General features: G+C 39.5%; 1 protein-coding gene across 2 annotated transcripts in view; it reads left to right on the forward strand.

The window, feature by feature from the left end:
* The window catches only part of STOX2 (storkhead box 2), a 178,824-nt gene extending 157,552 nt beyond the window's left edge, over nucleotides 1–21,272 (forward strand). For both annotated transcript variants that reach the window (XM_018565669.1, XM_018565670.1), the window contains exons 3-4: nucleotides 10,514–12,776; nucleotides 20,379–21,272. In XM_018565669.1, coding sequence (XP_018421171.1) covers nucleotides 10,514–12,776; nucleotides 20,379–20,577 — 2,462 coding nt within the window. In that variant the 3' untranslated portion in view covers nucleotides 20,578–21,272. The remainder of the gene's footprint in view (nucleotides 1–10,513; nucleotides 12,777–20,378) is intronic.
* The last annotated feature ends 249 nt before the right edge of the window (nucleotides 21,273–21,521 follow it).

Consider the following 21,521-nt stretch of genomic DNA (forward strand, 5'->3'; position numbering starts at 1 on the left):
ATATTATTCTCCGCAAAACTTTGTGCATGGAAACACATAAACATAATATTTTTTTGAGAGAATACACACTGTGACCAGGAGTATTTACCGTACAGCACAGCTTACAGAGTGCATTGGTAAGGACTCTATAACGTACAACATAGCAGTACAGTGGTCAGTTGTATGTAGTGTATAACACAGCTTGCAGCATGTATTGATTAGAACTATGTAATGTGCAGCAGCCAGGAATATGTATTGTAAGCACAGCAGTCAGAAGTATCTAAGGTACAGAGTGCAGCAGTCAAAAGTACTCCCTCCCTATGCTATCCCCCTAACAACTTTCTCTCTCTCTCTCTCTCTCTCTCTCTCTCTCTCTCTCTTCTACTGCCACTTCCCCCAAACTAAGAACTCCCTCAGCATTATTTCGTCCAGTCCTCCAAAGCGACATTGCTGGCTTACCTGCCTATTTACAGGTCAAAGTGTCCAGGTTGGCAAAGGAATGCTGCAAAAAGACAATTCCCCTAGCAGACCTCAGAAGCATCTAGTGCAAATTCAGAGAGAGCCCTCCCAGACTTTCACCACATCTTTGTGTCATTTAATATGTCAAAGTTTATGAGATGCCTGTGTGCCCCATGTAGTACTATTACTTTCCTCCCAGGTGTCCCTGTAGAGCCGTGTCCAACACAAACTATAATTGGTAATGCTCAACCACTTGTGCAGGTGTTGCTGACCTGGGGCACTCAGCAGGAAACCTGAGAAACATACTCCAGGTGCCCAGGTCTTGCGTATTCCCTGACCAGATTGATTTCAGGATACAAGCCAATCCTATTCTTTACCGAAAGCACTGTGATTATAGCATTTTGTTTAGTGGAGCTTTTATTTCTAAGGATTGAGGCAAGAGGCCTTCAAGGTTCATGGTTACCAACAATTTGCATTTCCAAACCGCAAAATATATTGCTTTAAAATGAGAAGCACTTCTACAGTTCTAATTTGATGAATACAACTAACTTAAAATTGTAGCTGGTTTTTATCCAGTGGTTAGCATCTGATATGTAAAGCAGCATTATGTCCTGAGAAAACTCCTGTTACATTTTGAGTCTTTTTTTTTTGTACATGAATTATGGTATGTGACCAGCGACATTTCTCTTTAGCTATTATAATCTTTTTGCTTTTGTATGTGCACTAAATGTACCAATATCCAGAACACACAGTTTTTTTGTTTTATGAAATATTGGGCCTCCTTGCATAGATTCACATTGACTTCTTTTTTTTTTTTTTAGGGTAGGATTTTTCAAAATGTTTTTTGTCCTAACATGTTTCTTTAAAGAAGAATTCTGGGCAAAACCTTTATTAACTCTTGCAGTGGGACTACCCCCTCACTGTAATGGTTAACTGCTCATTTATGTCTAGGTGTTAAGAAAAAATATTTTACCCACCCAATCCTAGGAGCCAGATTGTTCTTAGACCAGTCTTTCCAGCCTCTTTCTCCCTCTGCTGCAGTGGTCTAAGGTCCCATAAATTATCATGTTCTATACAATGTGTAAAGACGTGAGGACACTGAGGAACATTTCTAATTCTCTTTTTTTATTATTTAGCACCTAGACATAAATGAGCAGATACCCCTTTTGGGGGGTTTGGACCAGCAGCAAGACTTAATAGGTCTTGCCTGGAGTTCTTCTTTAAGAAAGGACCAACTACATTATAAAACCACCATTTTCTGTTAAATCTGCTTATGATCATCTGACAGGAAATTATGGTACATCTTACCAGCAGAGACACAGACAACTATATAAATATCACAGAAGCTTTATTCCGTCTCTGTTCTATTCTAAAATGAAAGTTTAGGGCTTTATAAATGCTAGTAAAGGGTCCCTGTGCAATGTACACCATCTATCCAAAACTAATGATTTACGTTTTGGATAGATGGTGCACATTGAATTGCGCTACAGTTTTCATAGATATTCCTTGAAAGACTTTGATTGAGAAATGATCGTATTTAAGTTCCTTGCTCCACTTAAAAGCCATGACCATTGCAAAGAGGTGTCACTTTAATTAGGTTTTTTTCCTTGCCAAACAATATGAGCAGCCAATAGTAAAATCAGCTCACCATAACTAAAATACTAAAAATTGGTCTACCTGCTTTTAGATAACTGCATTTAAAATAAAAACAAAAGTTTTTTTTTACCTTTTCTAACGTTATAAAGATATCATAGTTGTGTCTAGTGATTATTGTACTTGATCCATCAAGAACAACTCAAGGAAATAATAATACTTAGTGACCTGCTCATTATCCAGGAAACATGTAGGGCCCATTCAAATCTGTACATTGTGGTAACGTGCAGAACTGTGTTCACTCCTAGCCAGTGTACCACAACACATGCGCATTTAAACACACCAAATTATGCAGATGTATCACATCTGTACATTGTGGTGCTTTGTATAAAATTGCACATGTCCATTAAAATACATGTGACACGCACCTCAACAGTCTGAATGCGCCATTAAGCTCTGTGAAAGTCACCGATCTTCTTCAAACCTTCAGGGCCCACTCAGATTGTCGCCATGCATTACTGCAAGGCTACCATTGCACTGTATTGCATTAAGTTGGGCACCCATCACTTTAAGGGTTTTTCAAAGGTTTTATTTCATAAGCAACTCAAATGGGATAGAGGGTGACAAACTACAGACATCTAGGACAGTACAGACTCCAAACTCACCGACCACATCCCAACTTCACAGTTCAGGAGACCTTTTAAACTGATTGCAGTAACACTGTGTATTGAAGAACCTTTGCTGGTCATTAGACATAGATTTCCCTAAGGGAGACACCAGACTTCCTGGGAGGTCCAAGCCCATCCTGGCTTCTCCAGCAGATGAAGTTCCTCTCTGGTTCTCCATCCCAGGAACAGATTCAGATCTTAACTTGGTCCATACGTGGCCACCTGCAGGCTGTAGGCCTGGTCAGACAGCAACTCGCATCACGGACCCTCCACCAGGCCTCGTGTAGGGGACGACACACAACACTCATACCCACACCCCCGAATATTTATGTCCTCCCACAGCATGCACCACTGGCCATAAACCTCATAGTGATTGGCTAGGGAGACGCACCTATTCATTAGTCCGCATTATTGGCCGTGCTGCTCTGTTGCATGGTTACATCAAGCAGCAGGCAGATGCAAAACAATAACGGAGAGCTTAGGGGAAACCAAATGAGCACAGACTATCACATTAGATAGACTAGATACAGTCCAGCAGAACTAAATTTAAAGAGTCACCCCACTTAGGGAAAGGTGGCCACACTCCTATAGTAGGAGAGGCCAAAAAACAATGGCGTGAATATGTTATCAGCGCAAATATGAGCCTTCTCTCTTCGGTTTCTCAGAGTAGGACCTCGAGCAGGCATGTAAATACCTGGCTTACTTTTTCAAATGGTGACTCTCATGCTATTGCATGCTTGGCATATCTTCTAAATTCTGTCTTAAGGTTTTATTAAAGGTAAGAGCAGAGTACCTGTAGTGTAGTACATGAAAGTCAGCTTTGTTGCACAATGCGCCACAAGTGAATAGGAGATCTGCTCCAGTTGAGTAAGGTACATCTGGGAATTGATGGGGGTGGTTGATCCCTCTTCTAGCACATGTTTTGAGTAAGGCTGCAGATTTATTTTTAAGCACAAACATTTTTAATGTTTATGGGTATTAAACATTCAGTGACAATTACAACAAACAAAGTACACTATACTGAAACTGAAGTGGCATTATCACAGGAAAACATTTCAGGTTCTTTATATGCCAAGGGGCATATGATGTGTTAAATAGTGATTTACAGTGAGATGATGATGATGATGCAATGTTCTGCTTGTGGCTCTTCACCAGTGGAAGTAAAATAATGTGGTACTTGATTGCTGTGCCTATTTCATTTAGCTGACATACATGTAAGAGGATGGAGTATATACTTTATATAAATAGACAAGAAAAAGTGAATGGTGCAGAACAGCATTCGAAATACCAGTGCACAATCAAAACTGTAGGTCTAGAAAATTGTAAAACAGTTTCTACAGGGATAGTTATTTACTTGAAATGGTTGTTAGGTAAGATATAATATATATTGGCCAAAATGTGTGTTTTGTTTACTAGATTTTTTTAATGGCATTCCTGGGCTTATTTCTGCTACTGTTGTGTGGGCAGTTATGCAATGAAGTAGAATTACTGTGACTAAAAGGGAGGGCAGAAGGCCTTGGCAAAGAGAAGCAGGTCTCGCAGAAGCCATGGTATGTGAGCTGGATTTGAATGCAATATGAACTGATTACATGCAGGCTGTTCATTCTGAGTTGGGCTCTCCTTGATGCTCTGTTTGTTTTAGGGCTCTTAATAACATTTTGTATTATCCCACTTGTCATTATACTGATGGTAATAGGTATTGTAGAAATTGAAAGTTCTCTTTATCCTGTGAAGTATATATTGCCAATTGCGCTTTGCATTATGCAGGAAATGTGCTGCCACAAACAGCCTGCTCTTTACTTTGTGTATTTATGTCATTTTTGGTATGTTCCACTGTATCCCCCTTTGTTTTGCTCTGTTAGACACTCCCAGATAGGGTTCAGATAGGAATGTCTTTTAACCTTTTAAGAAAACAAAGAAAAGCATAATCTGTAATGCTCTAAGTTTAAATAAACTACTTTGTATTCCACTTTTAAGTCTTCTTGGGGAGCTTAACACTTCCGGTGGATCTTATTGAGTCAGCAAGCCATACTGCTCATACAGAAAAGGTCTCAGGAGGTATGTCTCTTATAGAAGGTGACATTTAAGATCGGAGAAAAATCAATTTTAATGCCTCCCCTTCCAGGCCAGTACTTGGCAAATAAGGTTGACTCCAGGAACAATTGGCATCTGCTGGTTTTGCAGCTATGTAGCTGGACACATTTAACTTCAGTAGCAGTGGTATTGTCTCTCTAGAAACAGAGTCAGGACAACTTTATCTTGAATATGGCTTTATTTCCATAATTACGTGATCATTCTAGACTATAGATTGTTTTGCTCCCAATACCGTAGCACACTGGCTACTGGAGGACTGAAAAGTTTTCAAAATGTCTCCTGACATGTAAGACACAGTGCTGCAGACCTCAGCACTTACCATATTTCCTGTGTGCTCCTGTGTTCCTTCAAGCTTGTGATTGCTGTGCTTTCCATCTGTCAGAATGCTCTCTTCTCTAGTTCCTGTTCTCCGGTGCCTACATTCCCTTGCAGGATTCCATGAGCCCACCCTTACATGTGCTCTCTTGGCTGGGCTACAGCTTAGTATCCTTACGCTGTGTGCATACACAGATATATATATCCCAAAGCCCAGAGTGGAAAAAGCAGCTCCTCTGTCCTTCTGTCATGTTTAATTAGTAGCAGCTGGAAACCATGTGTGCACTTCACTACTCATTCTCCTACAAGCCCCTTATTCTCAGTACGCACGCTTCCTTGAGATGGAAGTTCAGAGAAGCAGCGCATAGTGTTCTGGAGCTGGTGGCATTGAAGAACAAATAGTCAGTGTTACAGTGTTGGGCACACACATTCTGAAAACTTTGTACTGGGGAATGTTTCCCTCCTTCACCAGGGTGCATTAATTTACAAAATAATTGGAGCTTGTACTACTGCTTTAAGATTTTGTATTTAGCCTGTCACAACCCCTCTAATATAAATCTAAAGCCTTTCATTTCATTGACAACTTTTGTATTTTACTGTAGAACATTTGCTTAGTCTATGTATAACCACTTTCCACATATAATGGATGGCATCTTTACATAACAGATGGAGGTTAATGATAAAGAGAATTTAAATATTTTTTGCCTGTCCCAATTGTGTTATCATAGACTTGTCACAGGCTTATCAGTAGGTGATCCTGCCTTTGTTGCAAACCAGTTAAAATAAATCGTACCTCCCAGCTGCCCATCTTTTAGAACCAAACCTCCCCCCCTGTACCTCTTTCCTTCTAAGTTGTGGCTATTTTTGGTCTGATGTCGAGACCTAATTTTTTGTATTTTTATCTTTTTTTTTTTAAATTTATTTTTAAAAACCAGTTTAAAGAAGCGGTGAAATAAAGCACTAGTGGATTTAACCAGTCATTTTAAGTTTATATATTCTTCATTGGTCCTCATAACTGCAGTGTGACAGAGGTGTGTCCTTTGCCTACATGCTTTCTAAAAGGTGTCCATGTTTCCCATCTCAGAAAGTTAGAATGTATGTGAAACTCTTCCAATGTCCATCTCAGAAGAGAGCCACCCTATTTCCGAAAAGGTCTGTGTGCTTCCCAGGTGGGTTTATTAGGTCATTAATAATTCTACACTTAAGCTGAGCAACTAAACTGACAATAAATAAGAAAGTTTTACTATTGTGGCAATTGACAAACGTCTTTCCCTAGATCGATCTAAAACAAATGTGTGCTATGCTCATGCAGACACCTATACTTGCTTTCCTTTTTGCTCCTCCACCAATTAATTCAGCTGCCAGGAGTGAAAGTAAAGCCAAGTGCTGGCTACAAGTTGCCAGATCTGTAATTCACAGAGGGCCATGGACTGCCCTGTGACAGCATTAGTTGGCCCAAAAGTAATTCAAGTAGATCCCATCGCACTCCTGACCAGATAGAACCCAAGATAACGGGTAGGTGCTGAGATGACAGCAGATCAGTATCATGTGGTAGAAAAGTTACTTGCACTCCAATGAAAATTTGAGTCAATGTTCTTTATTGACAAAAGAATTGTCACATCGTATAGCAATGTTTTGGAACTGTATAGGTCCCTTCTTCAGGCATACAAAGTCTGTCACTTAACCTGAAGAAGGGACCTATATGGTTCTGAAACATTGCTATACGGTGACAATTCTTTTGTCAATAAAGAATATTGACTCAAATTTTCATTGGAGTGCAAGTGACTTTTCTACCACATATCACTAGTTGGCCCGACGCAGTCACAAGAATGGGTCTCGTGCTACTCCGTACCCAGTTGTACCATAGAGGTGTAGGATCTTGTTTTATACAGGTTCATCATTAAGAGACTATATCAGCTTGTATTCATACATACCGTTCATAGGTGGTTAAACTATTACCATGAGCGAAATTAGGGTCAAATTAAAGGCTGTAAATCTTAGCAAGAATAACATTTGATGAAGTGCATTGAATAAAAAAAAGCTTGATTTACTATGGTTGTGGTGGAGTATAGTGTAATAAGGTCTATAGCAATGCAACAGTTGACCAGCAGATGGAGCCATGATACCCTAATATCGGTTACAATGTAATATTTGTGTACTGACAAAGAACATCAGGAGCAACAAATAAATGAAACAAATTATCCATTAGAAAAGAATGGCTATTTAACTCTTTCTGTGTTTTTGTTTTATGATTCAATTTTTGACAAATAGTTAACAATCCACAACAGATTCCAGCCTGTTGTAATCATTAGTTTATGCTTGTAACATGACTTTTTGAGCATGTGTGGGGTGATGCTGATGTGCTGCCAGTGTAGTCCAGACCTCCACATACAAAGCACATGTGAACTAAGGCCAATGATTCATGCTAGAAATTGGTTAATAGTAAATGGCTGCTGGGTGACATAACCATAATCATTTAAGGGTATATATTTATAGGAGATATTTTTTATGGCTGCTCTAAAGCAGTGTATAAAGTAGATCTCTAAAACATATATATTTTGTGGATTTCCTTAATTTAACGCTACACGTCTTCCTCTGGTTCCCTTTACCTTGCTGAGAGGGCCACTACAAAATGACTTCACTTTCTTAACCTGTATAAATATAAAATGGTGTTACGCTATATAAGTGTCTTCAATCTAAATTGCAATTAAACAAGTTGTAGTGAGATAGTTATTAAATTGGAGATGAAAGAAGATATTGCTTCTCAGTGGACCACTGAAGCCATGGTTCACACTCCAAGCTAATCACTAATTATATTCCTAGTTGACCCTTATAAGTCCTTCCCTGCTCTAGCCATGCAGGAACATGCTGGGGCTCAGAAAGATTCTTTGTGGGATGTTGATACCCCTTCAACAGGTAATATCAGATAAACATAGCAGTACTGTGCAAAAGTGTCATATTTATTTATATATATATATATATATATATATCACCCTTCAAAACCACATAATCTGTTGTACTCTGATTATACACCGTGCTTTTCAATGATCACATAAATCCTATTTTTCATACATGATACTAATAATCATCCAATAATTCAACAAATAAAAATAATTTACCAAATAGAAGTCCCAATATAAAAATGCGTTATTCAACCAGTAAGGAATCATCACTGCTCCTCCCTCCCAAAATGTCACCGCTACTGTTCACAGCAAAGATTGTGTCAACCTAGAGTTCTGCTTTAATGCATACATTAATTTAGTACATAATATCATAGTATAGTAGGTACAATATCTGCATAGCTGGCCTATGTAAAGGGAACCCAAATAAATGATTACCAATTACTACCAATTACTTAATCATTACACTTCAGTTTTATAGTGATCAATCCCCATTTATTATTTTCACCACTGAAATGCTCAATCAGCATCCCTTGTTTTTGTACATCCAAAGTTCAGAGCAGTGCCAGCATGCTCTTCCACCCAAACTACTGTAGATATCATTGATGTTAGCAGGGGTAGAAGTGCAGTCTGGTTGCCTTGATCGTTCAGCTCCCAGAAGGGTGGAAAGCATCTACTATAAGAACTTGTACCTGACCCTACTTCAGCTGTAGACTGAAATATGGGTTATATGTTGAATATATTTATTTATAGAATGAGCATTCGTTGTTGTCGGTTCTCGGTGCAGAACTAAAGTCCTCTTTCCTTCCTCTTTATATTTAACCTTGAACTATTGTTAACCAGTACTTCTTTTTTTTTTTTCTCTCAGTCGACATGCATTTCAGTTGTTAGGGTTGCAGACCCTATCTAAAATAAGTTGTCTTTCTAATTGTGCAAGATTTTTAAGTGGTATCAGAAATGATGGATGCACGTTTGGCCCTTTACCCCTTAGAAATAAACCATCACTAACTTTAACGCTATCTTTAAAAAGAGGTAGGCAGATAACTTTCATTTGGTATATATTTAGTTTTTTTTTCCAGCCCTAACCATAGATGTGTTTAGTAGGTAGAAAATGTCTCTTCTATTAATGAGGTTCATCTTGGGTCAGCGTTCCTTGTGAGCAACAAGCAACACCTAATCTGCTGTCTACGAGCTCGGTGTCAGGGCGCAACAGACTCTCTTGAGATGCAGAAAACGTACATGTCTGATGATTCAGTGTCCAGACAGCTTTTGCTTTTGAATTATTAAAAGACTAGATAATCTTAACTAACACTGTTGCTCCTGTCATCCAGTATTTTGAAGACCAGAATCTCTACTATTAGGGATTCCTAACAACCAGTGTATATATTTAGAAAGATGAAAAATGCATCCTGAGAAACAAAATTGCGTTCAAGGTGCAGGAAAATTTGCTACATTCTGTCCACAATGTGCCTTTGTGAACAAAGCGAACCCTTAACACCATTACCTTGCCAATATGTACCTTGCTTTTTTTGTTACTGGAATTTTGCATTCTGAATTTTCTGACACTCATACACTTTCATTAGTTGTGTTGGTATGAGAATTTTCTTCACATTGCTATTGAATGCCAGGCTTAGTTATGTAGCCATAATGGGAATTTGGTGAAACATTTTCATAATGTATCCTAGCTTTGAGATCCTGCTTTGTCTGCTGGGACCAGAGTTACCCCACTACCATGACTTATGAATGTTTGTTGCCCCTACTTTTATAACTAAATAAGACAAATCATCTTGGGGTGCTTTTTAGCCTGTAGGGATTCCTTGCTCTCAAACATAGGTCATGGACTGCTGGTTCATATTGTGCTTTGAACCTAGTAAGTTTTGCTTCACACCTGGTGGGAACTCAAGAGTTTGTTTATATCCTATATGATCTGTTACTGCCTGTTCACTCGGAAGAGCAATAGCATTTCAATTGCCACAGTTATAATGTTTTAGGCTATTTGCAAGGTTGTCATCCCATTTCAGCATTCCCCTATGATTTATTTACGTGGGGAGGATTTTGCTAAATTCTTTTAATAATTGGGGTGTTTGGATTTCACTACAAGCACAACTGTGTTCCCATAATCTACATCAATATTAGACAGCCAAGGTTAAAATATAAGCACCATCCACTATTAGACCCTGATGTTGTTGCATACTTGGCAGCCTCTATAGTATATCACCGTGAAGGGTAAATTTGTCAGTAGTAACATACTGTTAATTCCTGTTAATTTTTATTACTATATACTGCTTTTTAATAAAAATGTGCTTTAGCCATTAAGATGTTAATACTACTAAGATTTGCCACCAATTGGTTGTAGAAGTCCATTTTCATGTTAATTGGATTGGTAACTGTGGGACTATCATGACAGACCTTACCACTAACAATTTTATACATGATGTGCACTGTGAAGTACATAAAGGTATTCTATCTTGTTACTAACTTTCTTTTCTTGATGTTTTTATGCAGGTGTACCAACCCCAAGCCCGGAAATCCTGCGGCATACACTTAATATGCTTGTCCGAGAGAGGAAAATCTACCCAACCCCAGATGGATACTTTATAGTAACCCCACAGACTTATTTCATAACCCCATCCCTTATAAGAACTAACAGTAAATGGTACCACTTGGATGAAAGGATACCTGACCGGTCTCAGTGTACCTCTCCACAACCAGGAAATATTACGCCATCTCCTTCAGGGTGTGTCAGGGACAGAACTCTCTCCAAAAACCACTGCGACTCTTGTCATTGCTGCAGAGAAGATATGCATAGCATCCATGCATCTACCTTACAAAGGAAATCTGCAAAAGACTGCAAAGACTCCTATTGTCCCCCCTCTTTGTGCCAGATACCCCCTACAGAGAAAAGCAAAAGTACCATAAATTATTCTTATAAAACCGAAACCCTTTCAAAACCGAAAGATGGGGATAAGCCATCTAAAAAATTTGGTCTGAAATTATTTAGGCTAAGTTTTAAAAAGGACAAGGCAAAACAGCTGGCTAATTTTTCAGCCCAGTTCCCTCCTGAGGAATGGCCCCTTCGAGATGATGACACCCCAAATACCATACCCCGTGAAGTAGAGATGGAAATCATTAGGCGAATAAACCCTGACTTAACAGTGGAAAATGTCGTACGGCACACTGCACTAATGAAAAAACTTGAAGAAGAAAAATCTCAGAGGAGTAAAGCTGGTTCATCAGCTCACCATAGTGGTAGAAGCAGGCGAAGCAGGACTCACAGAAAAACTCATGGAAAATCTCGGTCACATAGCAAGAATAGGGCTTCCAAAGGTGACCCTTCTGAAGGCTCCCACTTAGACTTACCCGGAGAGAGAGAGTATGAGTTCTATCATCCTCGGAATCGTTCACCAAGGGAAGGTTGTTTCATAATGGAGCGTAAAGGTGGAGAAAATTTTGTAGTGCTCAGCAATCCAAACATGATCGAATCTCATTTTCCTATTACACCAGAATGGGATGTGTCTGGTGAACTGGCCAAAAGGAGAACTGAAATGCCTTTTCCTGAACCCTCAAGGGGGAGTTCCCATTCCAAGGTCCATCGAAGCCACAGCCATACACAGGATAGAAGGTCAAGAAATGAAAGGTCAAATAAAGCCAAGGAAAGGTCTAGGTCAATGGACAATTCAAAGGGACCTCTAGGTGGTGCTTCTTTAGGTACACCGGATGACCTGGGTGAAGGCTTGAGTCTCGATGATAAAACACCAAGCCAGTCTTTTATAGATGATGGCACTTTAAGACCATCCCATAGTAGCTTGAGTCATCAGAGGACTCTGACTTACAAAGACCCATGCGTTCCTGAACTAGCTAGTGGTGGTGCAGATACCCCTAAATCATGTAGCCTGTTGGAACAAGGCAAACTTCCAGAGACTTTATCCTCTTACAGTGAACTTAATTCTTGTTCCAAAAAAACAGCAGATGACTATTTTCAGTGTAATACATCTAGTGAAACAATTCTCACTGCTCCATCCCCTTTAGGTAAAAATAAAGAGGACATTGATATATCAAGTCTCACAGAAGGCTTGAAAAGACTTTCTCCTGCTGAGAAGCCACAGCAACACATAGCCAGAGAGCAAGGTGAATACAAAGAAGACTCCCCAAAAGGTACTGTTAGTGGTCTATCAGTTGCTGCTTCTGGACAGACCCCAGAAGTGATTGCAAATGGGCGATTGGTGCCACATCACAATGCAGAATCAAGCAGCCTTGATAAAAGGAAAGAAATATTCAGTAAAGATACTCTATTCAAACCTTTGCACAATAGCCTATCTGTGAACAGTTTTCATAAATCGGGTGTGAATTTGATGAAAACACACCAAAAGACTTCTCCTGAAACACTGCCAGCAAGCATCGAGAACTTTGAGCAACCTATTACCACCTCAGTTACCCCAAACCTTGCTGTCTCGCCAAGGCCACAGGAGCCAGCAGGAAATCAAGAAGCCTCCTTTGATTACTACAACGTCTCGGAAGATGACGAGTCAGAGGAAGGTACACAAAAGACAGCAGAGGAGGAAAAAAACAGAGACGATGTAGGGACAATGCAGTGGCTGCTACAGCGGGAGAAGGAAAGGGATTTACAAAGGAAGTTCGAGAAAAACCTCACACTTCTAAATCCAAAGGAAACTGACAGCAGCAGTAGCCAGCGAGCCACACATTCGGCTCGTTTGGACAGCATGGACAGTAGTAGCATCACTGTAGACAGTGGATTTAACTCCCCACGGTAAGAAGATATAGCCTCTGTGATTATTTATTCTAGAATATTTCCTTTTATTATGTAGATCAATAATCGGGTATCTTGATGCCAAGTATTAAAACTTGGCTTACTGCTTGTAATGGTCACTGTACCAACATCAAGCATAAGAGAATGTTCCAATTTTGCATTGTGTAATGAAGGTACAGCAGTGATTATATGCAATGCTTTAATAATAACTATAAAATATATAAATCTGTTTAGATTGATTTAGATGGTTTGCATTTACTTTTGCTGGGCTGAGTACTGTGCCTGTATCAGTGAGCTAAATAGACTTCTGTGGTCCTCCTTGTACATCAGTACATGAGCTAATAAACGGGCACACTGCAGACATTTATAAGTTGTGCTGTGGCACTTATACATTTTCTTCAAAGGGTAAGTTCACTTTAGGATTGAAAACTAACACCCTAACATGTCCTAAGCAATCCCCCCCCCCAGGTGCCTACTTACATCTTTCCAACACAATTAGCCTCTCATATGGTTTACAGCCTTGAAGCATGAATGCTGTTTGCTGCTTGTGCAGACTTGTGCACAGAGGTGTTCAACACAGCCCAAGGCCTTCACCGTCAGAAAGAAGAAATAGGGATCTGAGTGGGATGGTTGGCTTGGATCAGGTAGTGAACATATCCTTTTTATGGCAGAGGTTGGAAATAAAATGACTGCTTATTCAGTTTTGTTTCAATTATTACCTGGTTGGTACCCTCCTCTGAGGTAATATATCTACAGGTTAAGGTGACCTACATTGTCTGTTTCAGATTTTTTAAAAATGTTTTTAGTTAGACACGAAGGCTGTATTTACAGTGGCATGTATGATTTGCAGTGAAATATCATACTATATCCCACTCCTGCCGGAAACCACCAGCATCAATGTGGTAAGAGAATGCCGATGTGGTGCATAAACACATATTTTGGTAGTGTGCATATGCGATGCAGTTGTGCCTCCCGCACTGAAAGTTGCTATAAAGTATTCTGTAGACAGTTATTGTTAGTTTCCCCATAGCAGCAAACAAGCTTCAACTTTATTTTACTTTAAAGTGAATACATAGGCAAAACTTGTTTTTTTCTCTTTAGAGTGGTGGGGGGTTAGACCCTCTGCCAAGTTTTTACATCAGTCTGTTACCCACTGGGGGGATTTACCCCTCTTTTTCTCCTGCTGACTATGGTTACTGACGTAAAAATTGATGTGAAATCCAAAATTTTAGAATTGTCATGAGCGCAAGAGACAAGTGGTAATGTTTTGGTGACAACTGTCTAAGTGGGCTATCCCCGTACATTTTGACAAATTTCCTCTCCGTTACTGTTGTGTCTGCAAGAAGGGAAGGTAAAGGGAATCCTCCCCAGCAAGGTAAAGGGAATCCTCCCCAGCAAGGTAAAGGGAATCCTCCCCAGCAAGGTAAAGGGAATCCTCCCCAGGTAAGGGGGACAGCAAAAAAAAAATAACCTGACTGGTTTTAAATCTTTTATATTATTTTTGAATTGTTATGTGACAGTAAAACAATACAGAGTAATGATTTCAGGACAGTGGTGGAGCCCCAGAGCCAGGTCCCAGCTGCAACCCTGGTAGTTCTTGTGGTTCTCGGCACTGGTATATGAACATCCCTAATTTTTAACTACATCGCGGATCTCATTGCTCTGCAGTGCATTACACTGGACAACAAAGATTTTGCTTCTTGAAGACTTCTGGGTGTATCTTCTAGATTTAGAGCTGCTAATCACAAAAATAAAGTGTAATTTAACCTATCATGTACAATTTGTAAAAAATCTTTTTATTTTTGTATTTTCTTGTCGCATTTTACATTTTTTTTTTTGGATTGTGTTATATGATGCTTTGTGTAGCTCACACATGTCCAGGCATGCACACAGGGCTGGCTACATAACGTTTGTGGAACATGCACAGGTTGGAGATTCCTGGGAATGCTTAGGCTTAGTGTATGGTGCTGTAAGGGCTAAAGGCAGCTCGCAGTGTAACAACTAGCCCTAATCCTGTTCCAGATTTGCTTTTGTAGTTGTAGTACAGTTGGTGACATCAGAAATGTCTCGTCAATTGTCAAAACAACTGTGACAAATTCTGCGACATTTTTGGCAAGTATACACTTAAGTCTCAAAGACACACCAAGGAAGTGTATGAACTCTACTTTGGTTGTAAAGCTGCCCATACACCTTGCGATCATCGGGCGACACTTTTCGTCCGATGATCGAACCGTGGTACGATTTTCGTACGGTGGCCCCATCCTGCCCCGATTATCGCAATTGCGGTAATCGACCGCACGTATTTTAATCTGCGCATGAGCAGTGTAAATCGTACGATTTTTGATGTACGGAAATGCCACCAACCTTGCGAAAATCATACGATCGACCGAAGTTTTCTAACCTGCTGGTTAGTCAAAAGTCGATGGATTGTGCAGTATTTGCGGTTGTACACTGCCCATCAACCTTACGAATATCGGCCGATATTCGCAAGGTGTATGGGCACCTTAAGACTGGTGATCAGGACAAGGCATGGTCCTTGCTGTCCTGATGATATGGTAAGAAAGAATCACGTAACGGGCTGTTACTTCTGTCTGTCTGACTAATTTCTCTGGTTTCTCTGCTAAAAAACAGTTGAGTACCCCAATCTGCCTTCAGCCATGAGACCAGTGCCACATGATGACAGTCTGCCAGTACCAAAGCCACCAAATAAATGAAGCTTTCACAAACCAGATAAAGATGCTGCAATGCACCAACCAGTTACAGACGGTGACAGTGATCATGAATCCTCTGTCTGACAAGCCCCTTCTCATAACAAAGCCAGAAATAGATGACATGGTCAGAGACTTGGGTTTGTCAAAATCAAAACCAGAACTACTGGATTTAGGACTACAAGGATGGTATTTGCTATCATCGGGTATTCAAATTTCGGTATTTCAATGCCACCAATCATTCTGAAATTATGTTTGAGTTCAGCTTGAAGGGGTCTATCATAATCACCAAAAGTTTTTCAAGAAGCAAAACTTCTGAAACGATTTGTTGTCCAGTGTTATTAAAGTGGTGGTGTGCTCTTATCGTGGTAACGAACTGCTTCTACAAACTGTGCTTATCATGCATTAATCAAAGCATTTTGTAATGCAACATACAAGTCTGTACTACAAAGCAATCTTATTATTCTATATTTCAGTAAACCTTATCCCTTTGTACATGACAGTAGTGTCTTTGAAAATTACATGTGTGTACCATCAAGTCCCGCTGGGCATAGTAACATAACACTTTATGTGCTCTATTTATAAACAATTTGCAGGGTCGTTCACCCTGCCATTATCTTAATGTTCGCTCTGTGTGAATATGTGCCAAAACAAACATTCTTTAGTTATAGTCCTTTTATAATGGCAATTAATGTTGTCAGGAAATATTGCATTATGGCCACTAGATGGGGCTAATGGAGCTTACGGAATAAGTATTTTCTATGCTCAGCGCCATGTAGTGTCCATAATGTGGTATTACATGGAAAAAAAATTGAAAATACATTACCTTGTAAAGAACGTTTGTTTTGGCATATATCCACATGGATCAACGTTCAGTTATTCGCAGGGAGGAGGTTATTCTGCGGATAGTTTATAAATGGGCTCTGTAGCTTTAGTGTCCTGAGTTCTGTAAATTAAAGAGAGGTGAACTGTGATTGACTGCAATGAGTTACTGCACAGCATTCAGTCAAGCCAACATATCGAGTGACTCGCTCATCTGTACTCCTCATCCCTCCTAGGAATATAAATCACTCAGTAAATACCCCTAGTTCAGGTGTAGTTTTAAAACCACAGCTGGCGGGCTGAAGTTTGGCTACCCCGGCTCTAGTTTAATGACCTCATAATTGACATACAGCTAAATATTGTTCTTCAAATCTATTATTATGTTTGTGAGATTATAAGCAGGGAAGAATTGGTAAAAAAAAAAATCCAATACTATAAAATCTATTATTTGATGTCTAAGGTGCACAGGTAACATTGTATCTACTATTACTTTATGATTTAATTTGATATGCTCCTGATCTGCACTGCAGATGTGCCTTGACCCCTTGTAGCCTGGGAATGCCGTGACTGACAGATAAACCTCTAAAAAGGAAAGGGCTATTTTTGGAGGAAAAGTGTGAAAGGGCATTGATGGTATCACAGCTGCCAAGCAGACAACAGTGCTGATTCTCCCTGAGCTCCACATGCGTGCCAGCTCATTTTAACCAGTCTATGTATCACCATGTTCTAGCATGCAAACTTCTGTTATCATCGGCTCACTCCCTCAACAGCCCTGTAAGATGGCATGAACATGACTGCTGCTCAACACTATGCTCACCATAAATGTTGCATTGCAGCATAATTAACACATAACTAAACAGTGGGGGGGGGGGATTTGGATTTTTATTGTTGGGGCTCATGCACACAGACAAACGGTTTTGGGGTGTTTTTGTTGCCCTAAACCTGCATATGGAGAAGAGCTTACTGTTCTAATTCATATGCAAATGCTTGTAAGCGCTCGTGTATGCATGTAAATTCATTGTACAGGTGAAACTCGAAAAATTAGAATATTGTGCAAAAGTTCATTTATTTCACTAATGCAACTTAGCCGTCTACAGGAGATTTTTGAGCACTTCATGATTTCTTCCGCACACGAGCTCTATGGGGATGCTGACTTCATTTTCCAGCAGGACTTGGCACCTGCCCACAATGCCAAACATTTTCTGCGATTGTGGATCTGTGTTTTCATGAGCTGTAAGCCATAATCATCACAATTATGACAAATCACGACTTGAACTATCTTGCTTTGCATGTAATGAGTCTATCTCATATATTAGTTTCACCTTTTAAGTTGCATTAGTGAAATAAATGAACTTTTGCACGATATTCTAATTTTTCGAGCTTCACCTGTAGTTGCTAGAATAAATGAATATTCTAGCCAATAGAATTATTTTACGCACATATGCCAATAAATTATTATTATTATTATACAGGATTTATATGTGCCAACATTTTTGCACTTTGCAACTTAGGGGGAAGCAGTACGATTACAATACAATGCCATACAAAAGGATTAAAAGGACCCTGCTCATGTATTTACAGGTTTGCTTTTCTACCTGCTGCCCAAAGAACCTTCAAATATCTTTCAGAAGAAATAAGTTGGAATAGCCATGCTCAGAATTTTATGCAAATAAATGTATGCTAAAGATTATATTAAAGGTTTTATGTATAAAGGTTCCGCCTGGCGACATATCCTATACTCGTCCGTGCCATCTAGGGGTGCTAGTGTCGTTCAAACCTTTTATGAATGAAGCCCTAAGAATTTTAGTACTAAAGAAAATGTTGTTTGCCTCCTTTTACTAGGTACTCCACGATTGTGTTTCCTAACAATATCTTCTTAAAGTGGACCTTTTACACTCAAAAACCAAATTCTACCAATGCATCCCTCTATGTATGATGATTAATAATAACACAGACATGTCAGGTGTAAAATGCTGTGATTATGACATACTTACACTTGCAGAGCATTCACTTCCTGCTTTAAAATGACTTCAGTTTGCCAAAGCAATGCACACTGGGATTACCTTGTCATCAGCAGAGCATTGCTGGCAAATCTCATCTGTAATCTCAGGAGATCTCAGGCAAAGGCCTTTTCCTCCCCTGAGATGAGATGATGTGCATGGTCACATGTCCTAGTCACATGTGCCAGATTTTCAGGAAGTAAAGGGAGAGCTAGTAACCTGCCCTTAGTAAACATGGCCACTGTCAGAAGACTGGGGAAGAAAACAGAAAAGGTATGCAAAGAATACAAAGCCGGCAATTATCTAGAAGTATGTGTTTGTAGATTGTCATTGCTGAACATTTCTAAAGGTGCCTTTGTTTTTATTTATAAGATATGGGTAAATCCTCATGTGGCATATAGGAAAATTGTGGTGTATATATTGAAACATTGTTTTTGTTACATAATTACAATGAAGCCTGTATTCTGTTGATGTTGGTTTTAAATATGATCTTTTGCTACAGTTAGATAGACATCAATCCAAATAACTAAACAAACATAAATGTCATAAAGCACAATCTCCTTCCCAAAACTAAAGAATTTGATTTGAATGGGTAAAAATACATGTTAGCCCTATTAATGTTTATAAGGAAATATGCAAAAGTAATCGGCCTAATGTAATGATCTTATCAAGAAACATCTCTTTCTGTTTATAGTTACTCATTGCATATGAAGGCAGCCATATCTGTTTATTACACTTTAGATTTTTATTGAAGTATATAATGTTTGCATTGTCAACAACAATGTTTACATCCGATCATGGCAATACATAAGGATCTTCACGTATACAAAAAATAATATTGAGGTACCTACAATATCCTCTATCGGAGCAAATAAACATTTAGTAAGTACAAGAACTAGGATACTAAAAACTAGTCTTCTTGCTTGAGTACCATTAATCAGGAATGTACATCATAAACAAGGTACAACAGGAAAGAAGAGAGGAGAAGAGAACATATCTGTTTATTACATGTGCTGGGCATGCATTTTCCTTAGTGCATATAAATGATAGTTTATGCTAATGATGCAAGTTGGTCAGTCTGCAAAAAAATACATTCTCCAAATGGCCTATCCTGCAATCTCAGCTGCTGTTCTATTGCCTAGTGTACAGATAGTCATTGAAAAACAGAAATTGGAGACGGAAGCGCCACAACCTAGCGCAATCACTGTGTTGAGAAAGTTGGGGGTCAGTGGTGTTCAACTCACCTGTGACAAGGTGGACACTTGCTTTCATAGGTAGTTGAGAGCGTTGTGCAGGGGTTGCAGGGTCGGAACCCTTTCTTGCTGCGAGGCGGCGAGAGGGACTCGGGTGGAATGGATGAAAATAGATGGCAACAGTAAAAATGGTAAGGCTGGAGGGTGAGCATGTGCAGAAAAAAAATCTCTGACTCACCGTGAGGCTGAAGGAGGTGGGAAATCAACAATGGAAGTGTAGTGGGTAGCTGATGATGGTTCGGCTGCTGGAGTCCAGTTGCGCCAAGCGATCGGGCGGCTCTACAGCCCCCGGAGCACTTGTATGTAAATAGCTATCACTGGCTGTTTTACATTTCAAGCAGGTTTCCCACTCGTGCGCACCGGCGGCCACAAGCAGTGCAGGAAAGGACGTTTAAAAACGCCCACCCGCATTCAAGAAGCCACAGTCCGGCTATATAATTATAACGGCCGGACAGGAGGTGGTTAAATGCAAGCAGTTCCTAAATTTGACCTGAGCCGTTCCAATACTGTAGTGCACATGTGCTAACCAGGAGCATACTGATAGGAGGAGAAAGCTGAGTTACAAAAGAGTTCATCAGTATGCAGCTTCTCCTTCCACTGTTTAGTCACAGACTTGGGGAGAGACTTAACTGCAGCAGAGAAAAAAAAAATCTATTAACCTGGGGGTTCATGTACAAAATTCAGAACAACTGATCAATTACATTGGGGAGTTCCTAACATACACAACAAGATGACAGTTGAAATCTGTTTAGGGGTCAGTAAGCTAATGAAAGGATTGACTGTCAGATTTTCATACTATCTATTTGCTTGATTTTTCAGGACCCGGGAAAGCCTGGCTTCTAATACTTCAAGTATTGTGGAAAGTAACAGACGACAAAATCCAGCTCTGAGTCCTGCCCATGCTGGTGCTGGCCCAGCTTTTAACTTCCGAACATCTGCTGCAGAAACTACAACGACGGATGCTGATAAACTACAGAAACCCGCTAACTGTTTGCAAGCTTCTGTAACTAGTGTTTGATAGCCGCTCAGCCTCAAATCTTGTTCTTTCTCATCCTCTACAGCAAAGTTTACTACACTGGGACCGATGTTTACATCTCTTTTACAAGCAAGCCTCACATCCACAGCTTTTGTGTCTTTCTAAAACTGTGCTGCTAATTAGCCCGGGGGGCAACGAGAACAAAATACCAACTTCTTGCTTTTTTTTTTATTTTATTTTTTGGTTGTTTTTGGTTTTGATTTCTTTTTTTTTTTTTTCTTGCCCTCATTCCTTTCCATCATGTAAAGCTCCGTAGGAAGTGAATTACAGTAGAGGTTAATATGCACATTATTCTTCATGTAACTGTAACAGAGCACATTCAGGAGTCTAGACACTGTAATATTTTTTTTTCTCTAAGTTATGTTTGTGATGCTGTGCGGCATACAACGATCAGTACTTCCTTTAAAGCAGCGGTGCTCGGTAAAAAAAACAAAAACACACAAAAAAAAAAGGACTTTGTAGATTAGGGGAACAGTTTTTACTCTGTTCTGTGTCCTCCTTAGTTGTAAAGACAGAGAGAAAGAAAGTCTATTTATTTTTACCAGTGTAAAAAAGAAAAAATGTTAAATGACCGAATTTTAAACACATATATATTCCTACTTAGTGCCCATGATGTTAAGCAAATGTGAAGAACCAAAATACAACACCATATCACTCTGCAATAATGATTGCTACATCTGTGCTTCTTTACCTTCTACAAGTCAGTGTGCTTCACATATGAATATAAAACTGTATTGGATGTGTTGTTCAGGGATCTGCATGCGGTATACAGAATGACAGTTGTGTTACTCCTTGCTATAACAATATGCTCAAGTCATTAATAACGGTATTCTCATCATTCAGGCAAACCACAAAATAACCATCTCAAGTAAATGGAAAAGAATAACATGTAGAAAATACATTTCCTTGATCCTAATAGTTAATAT

The sequence above is a fragment of the Nanorana parkeri genome, unplaced genomic scaffold (assembly GCF_000935625.1).
Source record: "Nanorana parkeri isolate BGI_ZX_2015 unplaced genomic scaffold, ASM93562v1 scaffold871, whole genome shotgun sequence".
Taxonomy (NCBI): Eukaryota; Metazoa; Chordata; class Amphibia; order Anura; family Dicroglossidae; genus Nanorana; species Nanorana parkeri.